General features: G+C 45.9%; 1 protein-coding gene across 1 annotated transcript; it reads left to right on the forward strand.

Moving 5' to 3' along the window:
- The first annotated feature begins 8,666 nt into the window (after window positions 1-8,666).
- On the forward strand, window positions 8,667-9,614 carry LOC125641819 (olfactory receptor 52R1-like). Its single transcript, XM_048862344.2, has one exon. The coding sequence runs from the start codon at window positions 8,667-8,669 to the stop codon at window positions 9,612-9,614; it is 948 nt and encodes a 315-aa protein (XP_048718301.2).
- The last annotated feature ends 932 nt before the right edge of the window (window positions 9,615-10,546 follow it).

Below are 10,546 nucleotides of genomic sequence, written 5' to 3' on the forward strand. Positions count from 1 at the left end.
GAAACCTGCTTACCCAGCCCAAAGAAAAAGCAAATGGGTAGAACACACACCCCCTATTTACTTTTAGGAAGAAAAGAAAAAAAAAAACTCTGGGTTGGAAGACTGTGAATTTCCCTGCAGGAGTTAAGTACCCTGCCTCCAGGCAAAACAAACCTGCAATTCACAAAGATAATCCCCTTTTGTCTCTGCTTGGCCACAGCAGAGAGAAACCAAGCTGCTTTCAGTTTCAAAGCTGCTTTCTGGACTTCCTAAAAATTCCTTTTTAAAATCTGTATTTCTAGTTCAAAAATCTCAACTGGATCTCAAAATGATTTCAGGTTAATCCCACCACTGTGCCACCATGTCAAGGTTCCTCCCCGACTCTGAACTCTAGGGTACAGATGTGGGGACCTGCATGAAAAACCTCCTAAGCTTATCTTTACCAGCTTAGGTCAAAACTTCCCCAAGGTACAAAATATTACACCCGTTATCCTTGGACTGGCCGCTACCACCACCAAACTAATACTGGTTACTGGGGAAGAGCTGCTTGGACACGTCTTTCCCCCCAAAATACTTCCCAAAACCTTGCACCCCACTTCCTGGACAAGGTTTGGTAAAAAGCCTCACCAATTTGCCTAGGTGACTACAGACCCAGACCCTTGGATCTTAAGAACAATGAATAATCCTCCCAACACTTGCACCCCCCCTTTCCTGGGAAATGTTGGATAAAAAGCCTCACCAATTTGCATAGGTGACCACAGACCCAAATTCTTGGATCTGAGAACAATGAAAAAGCATTCAGTTTTTACAAGAAGACTTTTAATAAAAAATAGAAATAAATAGAAATAAAGAAATCCCCCCTGTAAAATCAGGATGGTAGATATCTTACAGGGTAATTAGATTCAAAAACATAGAGAACCCCTCTAGGCAAAACCTTAAGTTACAAAAAAGATACACAGACAGAAATAGTTATTCTATTCAGCACAATTCTTTTCTCAGCCATTTAAAGAAATCATAATCTAACACATACCTAGCTAGATTACTTACTAAAAGTTCTAAGACTCCATTCCTGTTCTGTCCCTGGCAAGAGCAGCATACAGAGAGACCCAGACCCTTTGTTTCTCTCCCTCCTCCCAGCTTTTGAAAGTATCTTGTCTCCTCATTGGTCATTTTGGTCAGGTGCCAGCGAGGTTACCTTTAGCTTCTTAACCCTTTACAGGTGAGAGGAGCTTTCCCCTGGCCAGGAGGGATTTCAAAGGGGTTTACCCTTCCCTTTATATTTATGACAGGTGTTTTGAAAATCCTTCAATGAAGGTGATACTGAGTATGATGATAATTACTGTTAAGAATTACTTATCTCTGATTCCTTAGCGACAGTGCAGTATGCCTGCAGAAAGTGTTCTTATCTCCCGTAAGTCATCTGTCTATTGATCTGTCTGTCTACTATTAACTGATCCACCCTGGGCATTTTCAGGGTACCAAACCCAATGGAGACCTGGGCATTATCCCTAGTTTTCTTAATAATGAAATAAAATTTTTAAATATGCATAAATGCATGGAGCATCTAATTGCTCTTTGATTCAGCAGAGATCCCAAGAGTTCTCATCTCCCTTTGGGGAGGTCCCTTAATTACTCTTTACTATTAAAGATGGATAAATAGCAGAGAAGCACAGACATGGGAAGGGAGACATTGGCTAGAATGTCCCCGAACCCCAGCCTGTTTGCATCCAGATGACGCTTCTCCGCTAGAGGCTGAGCGAACCCCACTGGGATTTCACAGAGCTATATTATAAATTGTGCACACAGTGTAGGATGTTGCTGCAGATGCCAGGGTGAGAGAAGTGTGGCACACGGATACCTGAGGGGGATTCCCAGGGAAGAGGCTTCTGTCTCAGAAATCACAGGTACGCATCTCTCTCTGTTCAACAAACCAAATGCAGCACAAACATGATGGGACAGACAATAGGTCTGTATTCATTTCTGCTCCGCACAGCCACGAAACATCCCAGGGCCCTTGCCACAGGTGCTGAATTTGCTCTAGTATCATGGGCCAAAATGTCCCTCTTAACTGTGCCCCTCCGCCCCGGCTGATGGCCGCCAGCCCCAAACTGGCTGCATTGAAGTGGCACAGTGCATACTTCAGGATGAAAGGTGTGTGACTAAGGCCCGGTCTACACTAGGATTTTATATCAAGGAATCATGGAGCCACAGGGTGAGAAGGGATCACAGGGGTCATCTAGTCTAACCCCCTGCCAAGATGCACGATTTGTTGTGTCTAAACCATCCCATAGAGATGGCTATTTAGCATCTTTTTGAAAATCTCCAACAAAGGATCTTCCACAACCTCCTGAGGCATCTGTTCCATTGTCCTCCTGTTCTCAGAGTTTGGCAGTTTATCTGAGATTTAACCTAAATCTGCTCTGCTGTAGTTTGAACCCATTGTCTCTTCTCCTGCCTCTGTAGTAAGACAGAACAACTTTCCTCCATCTTTTTATGGCAGGCTTTCAAGTATCTGAAGACTGCTGCCATGTCCCCCCTCGATCTCCTCCTTTCCAAGCTAAACATACCGAGTTCCTTCAGCCTTTGTTCATATGACTTGAATTCCATCCCTTGGAACCTCTTTGTCTCTCACCTCTGGATCCTTTCCAGTTTCTCTACATCCTTCCAATACATTGAAGACCTAAACTGGGCACTGAACTCCAGCTGAGGCCTGACCAGCACTGAGTAGAGCGGTATTATCACCTCCCGTGACTCGCATGCTATGCCTCTGCTAATGCAAACAAAAATTCAGTTTGCTTCTTCTGCAATAGCAAAGAAATTGACACCCCTGAGAGATGTAGCTATATCAACCTAACCCCCATGTAGACAGCATGAGGTTCTACTGAAGAATTCAGTTACCATCTCGGACAGGTGGATTACCTACGGTGACAGGAGAACCCCTGCTGTCCGTATAAGAATTGTCTAGATTGAAGTGCTATGGCAGCACCGCTGATCTGCAGACAGGAGGAGCTGGAGATTCCACCACTTCCCGTCGCAGTTTGTTTCCATGGTTAATCACCCTCAGTGCTAATCATTGGGCCCTTATTTCCAGCTGGAATTTGCCTGGATTCAACTTCCCACCACTTGGCCTTGCTCTGCCTTTCTCCGCTAAATTACAGAGCCTGTTAGTATGCAGGGTTTTCTCCCCATGAAAGTAACCGCTTGATGGTATTTTTGGTAAGATAAATAGATGAAGTTCTTCATGTCTCTCTCTCTCTGCCAGGCATTTTCTGCAGCCTGAAATCATTTTTGTGGCTCGTTATGACACCGTCTCCAATTTTTCAACATCCTTTTGGAAATGTGAACCACAGAACTGGACGCAGTCGGTTTCACCAATGCCATGTACAGAGATAAAATCCTCCCCCTGCTCCAACTCACCACTCCTTCTTTTATGCATCCAAGGATCGCATCAGTCCTTTTGGCCACAGCATCGCACTGGGACCTCATTGACAACTGCTTTCTGAGACCTGTCAGTTACCCAGATTTTTGTGCATTTGACATGTGCACTACTGAAACTGTATAGTCTTAATCCTTTTAATCAGAATATTTTCCCTACTTAAGCAAATGCCTCAGAGAAATCAAAGTATATTGGATCTGTGCAGTTCCCTTGATCAACCAAACATACTCTCATTAAAGGATGAAATGTAATTTATTTAAACAGACTTGTTTTCCACACACCCTGTTGTGGTGTGACATTAATTATATTCCTGGACTTTTAATTAATCCCATACCAGCTTTTCCATTGTTTCCTAACCTTGTCAATTTTTTTTTTAAACTTTTCCTTTTTTTAATTGCTTACATTTAACACAGAACTGTCCTGTATTTGCCTTTTTTTTGTTTGTTTTTTTGTTTGGCTTTCCTGCTCTCTGATTGCATACTTCTGGTTTCGAATGAGGTGTGTGGTTGATGGGTCAATTAGTAACTCTGGTGTTTGTCACTCTAAGGTTCTACTGTAGATGCCTTTAACATCCTCCTTGACAGCTAATGGACTGGAAAGTATTTCATCACCTCTTGTGATATGAGTAGCTCATACTGCTTCTTTCCAAATACAGAACAAAAGCATTTCTTTAATACATCTTCCTTTTCTGCAACATTAAAAAGTTTCCTTGCTACCTCTAGGAATTGGCCTAAACCGTTTCTAGGGTTTCTTTTGTTATTAATATACTTAATAACCTCTTTTTTAGGATCCTTAGTTCTGCAAGCAGGAATTTTTCCCTCATGTCTTCAACACCCCCTCACAATTTTAGTAACTTCTGATTTGTATTGCTTTTCCCTTTCTCCCATTTGTTATATATTGCTCCCCTACACCCTCTGCCACAATAGTTCCTCCCTTCACTTTACCACTGTACTGGGTTTTTTAGCCAAAGTTGTCCACTTTCTTGACTGAAAAGTCATGGTTTTCTATCTCTCTAACCTCTATAGGGACTGAGTGTCCAAAACTGAGCACATTTCCAGACCACATTATTTCCAGACCACGTTATTATCCCATTCCTTAGGCATCCAAACATTGTCTTTGTTTTGACCATTGCTGTGAATATGCAGGTGTTTCTGTGCAGCTGCTATTAATGACTCCTAGGTCTTTTCCCTTGGTTGTGTTCTATTTGTGAGGTTTTTTCCCTGTTACGTGTCTTGGGAAATCATTCTTTTTTTCCACTCTCAGATTTTGAGCAACCAGGGGAATGCCCTACAGCATGGACTCTCTAGCCTGGCTTTCATTGCCTTAAGGCTACATTTACACTGGCAGAGTTTTTTTTACCAAAAGTTTGATTTTTCCATCTCCATTTCTGCTCAGCTCGCCATCTCTGTCTTCAGGAATGCCCGTGCTGCTCTCCACTGCTCTGCTAGATCTCAGGAGCACACCACGAATGGCAGTGGAATCAGTCTTGAAGTTGCGAAGGCAATAGGAGTCACAATTGCCTGACATGCTTCCTGACATGGATAGCAGCAGTGTTAGATTGCTTTTGCCATTCACGGAAGAGCTGAACATTATGGAATGTTTCTTTTTGGCTTGGGAAATTAGCCCTCAGTGATGGGATCGCATCATTATGCAAGTCAGGGATGATGAGCAGTGGCTTCAGAAATTTAGAATGCAGAAAGCCACCTTCACGATAGCTTATCCTCAGATAAATTTGTTAGTCTCTAAGGGGCCACAAGTACTCTTTTTCTTTTTGCGAATACAGACTAACATGGCTGCTACTCTGAAACCTTCCTGGAATTATGTACAGAGCTCACACCAGCCTTGTTGTGTTAGGATACCAAAATGAGAGCTGCCCTCTGGGTGGAGAATCATGTAGCGATTGCAGTGTGGAACCTAGTGACTCCAAGCTGCTACCACTGGGTCACATATCAGTTTGGAGATAGACATTCAACCATAGGGGCTGTGTTAGAGCAAGTGTGTGGGGCCATGAATCACATCCTACTACGAAGGACTGCAACTTTTGGCAACGTGCATGTAATTATGGATGGCTTCGCAAAAATGGGTTTCACTAACGGTGGACGGGAGATAGATGGCATGCACATTCCAATTTTGGCACCAGACCACCTTGTGATGGAGTACATCAGTCGGAAGGGGTACTTCTCCATGGTCTTCCAAGTGCTCGTGGATCACCACAAGCGTTCACTAACTTTAATGTGGGGTGGTCGGGAAAAGTGTATGACACACAAATGTTCAGGCAGACCGGCCCTTACAGAAATCTGGAAGTGGGGACTTTCTTCCCTGACCAGAAGATCCCAGTGGGATTTATCAAAATGCCCATAGTTATCTTGGAGGCCTGACGTACCACTTAATGCCATGGCTCATGACGCCACATATGGAAAACCTGGATCACAGCAATGAGTATTTCAACAATTGGCTGAGTAGGGATAGGATGACCATGGAATGTGCATTTGGCAGATTAAAGGCATGCTGGTGATGCCTTTATGGCAGGTTAGACCTCAATGTGGATAATATTTCCATGGTCATAGCCATGGGTTGCACATCACATAATATGTGTGAAGTAAAGGGTAAAAAGTTTGCTCAGGAGTGGACTATTGAAACAGAACATTTTGCTGCTGATCTGGGGCAGCCAGATACCAAGGTTATTAGAGGGGAACACTGGGGGGCAATTCGGGAGGCTTTGAGGCAGCATTTTGAAGATGAGTAGCAGTAATGTTTGTTGTTGTGATCGGGATTGTAATGCATTATGAAGTCCAGTTTTGGTAGGGTAAGAAGCAGTTGTGATTCTTTGGGCCCTGGATTCAGTGTAAGGAAATGATAAAACTGCTTGTTTGTTTCCTGCTGCCATCTGCTATCATAACTTGCATGGAAACGAATAAAGAGTACTTATTAAAAAAAACCCATAACAACATGCATGCACACAGAGACACATGTACATTTCTGGGTGCGGGGGAGAGACACTTACAAGGGGAGGGCTGAATTTTACAGAGGAGTGTAAGTCCAGCTGTCATTTGAAGAGCTGTCTGCAGAGGTGTAATGTAGGGGAAAGCGTGAAGTCCCAGAAATCAGAAAGGGATGTGCGGGTACAGTCTGGGGAGGGCATGGGAAAGAGCTCTGAATATGCTGAAGGGGCAGGCAGACACACAATCTGCTCATTTTGGAGGGTTACAAGGAACTGCAGCATGTTCGTTTGCTGCTCCAAAACTTTTATCAGCCTCTCTGTTGTGTCCTGAGTTTATGCCATTTTTTTCTTTTCTTTTGCTGCTTGTTGCTTTCCCTCCACGCCCTGCGTTCCCTCTTGTCTGTATCAGAGAACTGTTGCACCTCCCAGAAGATATCTCCCAAGCTCCATTTTGGGTACTTTTTTATCTGGCAGAAATGCTCAGCTCGAGTGTGGTGGGGGGGACCTCCATTCCAGGTCATATCTGGTGAATCACAAGTAACAACATACAGAAGCATTATTGTTAACTGTACGTACAGCACTGAAAATGCTACATTAAAATACACCATTGGTAACACACCAATCACTTTCTGGTTGTCACTTGACAAGCACAAATGCCAGCGAACACTGCAAGGAAGGTGAATGTTCCCAGGGCTGAAGGACATTGTGCGTGGGAGAAAAGCAATGTGAAAGGGGACACAGAGCACTTCTCAGGGGACAACACTCGGCCGGAGTCATTGTGGCAGGTCTCTCTCCTGAGGGAAAGCAAGGAAGCAACGGTGCATCTACTACATGCTTGCGGCTTTCGCCCCAATCCCTATGCTGCTCTTCTGTGTGCCGCTTTAGTCCTTCCCAATAAATTGTAGAATGGGGCGGGAAAGTGTCCCTCAATGGGGGAAGGAACAAAGCAGCTCTGCTAAGGACCCTCTTGCACAGTATTGTGGAGTAACCAGCAGGAAAGTTTGCTGGAGAATTCTTTGGAGGAATCCTGTGAAATCTCAGTGTGCATCAACACCCTGTTCCACCGTGCTCCTTCACTGCACAGGGAAATGCCCAGCACACAGAAACACAGCCAGCCTTGTACATTTCTCTTCCCTCAACCCACCTCCACACTTCACAAAGCAAATCCACTTACCAGGGAGTCTCTTCTCCTGCTTCTGGCTCACCTAATTGTAACTCCTGAGACTGTCTGGACACCTCCAGAATGGAGAAGAGCTCCTGACTGGACACAGAACTGGGCAAAGCCGGCATGGGCTCCACATCTTCTAATGCCTCACCTCCTTCCCCTTTGCTGTGCGCTGCAGTGTGTCCTGAACATAGCTCTTTTCCCACAAGCTGCGTGAAATCTCCCATAGGTATCGACATCCTACAGCTGGAACACAGCTGGGACTGCACGGCCTCCTCTCCGCACATACTGAGCAGATCCAGCAGATCCACATAGCCCAAGGTGGCGAGAATTTGCTGTGTGGAGCCACCATGGCCACCTAGGAAGATGTGATGTAAGCTCTCCATGTTGAGCAAACAGGACAGGGGAATTGCTAAATTCCCTGACCTTTAAAGGGGGAGGGGTGGAAAGTTTTTACCTTGATACAGGACAGAGGAGTTATAACTGCTTACCAGAGTGGTCAGGATGAGCATTGTGGGACAACTTCCAGAGCCCAATTACAGCAATAAAATCAAGCCCAAGGGTCTACACTGGAGCTTCAGTGACAAAAGTTTTGCATAAAAAGCCTTAAAACTCGCATCAAGGTGGTTTTATTATCTCACTGAATCTGAGAAGTTCCATCGTTAAAAGTGGCTTTGCAGTGTGTACAAGGCCACTGGTTCTTCTCCAAAAGATACTTTTTGGGAGGAAAAACTTGGCAGTGTAGACAAGGCCTAAGGAACAATGATGAATAACGAGTATCCACAATTGTGTTTCCTGCTGGTGTCTATTAAGGTTTCCCAGACCACGATGTGTTGGAGTTACTGACACACTGAGCACCAGAACACATGGAATTGGCATTAGTAGCATCATGTCTTCATAATTCATTTCTCTGAATCATAAAAATGTCATTTTTCAGTCTGTGAAGGGCGACCGATCTGCTTCACCCATGAGAACAGTCTACAGTTGTGCATATTGTGTCTCATATTCACATTTTCTCTCCATCCAGGCATTTGTACTGCGACCATCACCCTAGAGCCTGGGCACATACAGGAAGTCAGTGGGACATACGGTACATGCAGGAGACACCGTTCTGCCTCAGAGTTGGACAACTTCTTCCCTACTCCATGTCAGATTCCAACACAACTGACTTCACCAACCCCTCCACCTTCATCCTGCTGGGCATTCCTGGCCTGGAGGCCACCCATGTCTGGATCTCCATCCCCTTCTGCACCATGTACGTCATAGCCATCTTGGGGAACTTCACCGTCCTGTTCATCGTGAAGATGGAACCTAGCCTCCATAGGCCCATGTACTATTTCCTCTGCATGCTGGCCGTCACCGACCTGGGCCTTTCTACATCAATCCTGCCCAAAATGTTGAGCATCTTCTGGTTCAATTCCAGGGAGATCGATTTCAGTGCCTGCCTCAGCCAGATGTACTTCATTCACTGCTTCTCAGTGATGCAGTCTGGGATCTTTGCAGCCATGGCTCTGGATCGCTACGTGGCCATCTGCCATCCCCTGAGACATTCCACCATCCTGACAAACCCCACTGTGGCCACGATTGGCCTGGCCATGGTGCTACGCTGTGGCATTTTCTCACTGCCCTATCCCTTCCTGGCGAGGCAATGGCCATATTGCAGAACCAACATCATCCCACAGACATTATGCGTGCACATGGCCGTGGTGAATCTGGCCTGCGCCGACACCCACGTCAGTAGTTACTACGGACTCTTTGTGCAATTCAGTGTGATGGGTCTGGATGTGATTTTTATTGTTGTGTCCTATATCCAGATCCTCAGGGCCATCTTCAGCCTCCCCACAAAGGATGCCCGGATCAAGACTTTTGGGACCTGCGGCTCCCACCTCTTTGTTATTTTAGCCTTTTACATTCCACGTCTCTTCATCTCTCTCCTCTATCGGGTTGGCCAGAATGTGGCTCTGAATTTCCATGTTCTCATTTCCAATGTTTACCTCTTGATGCCCCCCATGCTAAACCCTATCATCTACGCGGTAAGGACCAAACAGATCTGGGACAGGCTGCTCCAGCTCTTTACTCATGAAGGGCCCTAATGGTTTCTCCTCAGGTTCTGACTCTCAGATTGAGCGACGTGCAGACCTGGCTGGTTATATGGTGCTGGACTCTCTTCCCTGAATCACTGACGGGACAGACAAAGTGACTTTAATCTTTTCATGGCCTTACTGTGCTGTGTCAGTGTGAGAAACTGAGGAAGCAGTCTGTGTACAATTTCTTAATTCATAGGTTTCCAACCTTACTAATTGCTGATAACTGGACCCCTGAGGCCCGGTGCCCTGCCCTACCTGTATCCCCAAGCCCCATCCTCCTGTCTCACCTCTTCCCCCAAGGCCCCACCTCTGTTTCTATCTCCTCTTATCCCCAGCCCTATCCACTCCTGGTTCATTTCCACCTCCCTCCCCATGCCCCCAGCTGGTTTCAATTTGTTCCAGGCTGGGACAGAAACTGCTTCAGCCTGAAAAGGAGCCTTCAGTGAGCGCAGCGAGGACTCAGTGCTGGGGCCACGGGGACAATGAGAAGTGGAGGGGAAAGCCAGGAATCCTTATAAAAGCAGCTGAGGTTGGGAGCAGTGTTGCCGTGCAGGTGGGCTTAGACTGTGCATCTTACAGCTTGTGGGCACGAAAGCTCAGCCACAGACTCCTGAGGGAAGAGACCATTGTGTGGCTTATTTCTTTAGCTTTCAGCTTCCTGTTGTTTCTAATCCCCGGGGCCCTCCAATGTGAATGGGCTGGGAGTCCTTTGCCCTGAGCCAGGGTTTAGGGTCAGGGCAAGGGATCAGCCTTGATCTGTGAGTGGTGGAAGGAGAAGCCCCTGTGTTAGTTGGGAAGGTAGGATGCCCAGAAGAGACCAGGGTGGCTTTGGTAGCTCAAGGGAGGCAAATAAACAGCAAACCTTCTATTAGCCAGGTATTTACTCATTTACACGCTACCTTCTCTGGAGCTACAGGGCACTCGTTGCCCAGGGGCTG

Source organism: Caretta caretta, chromosome 1 (assembly GCF_965140235.1).
Source record: "Caretta caretta isolate rCarCar2 chromosome 1, rCarCar1.hap1, whole genome shotgun sequence".
In the NCBI taxonomy this organism is placed as follows: Eukaryota; Metazoa; Chordata; order Testudines; family Cheloniidae; genus Caretta; species Caretta caretta.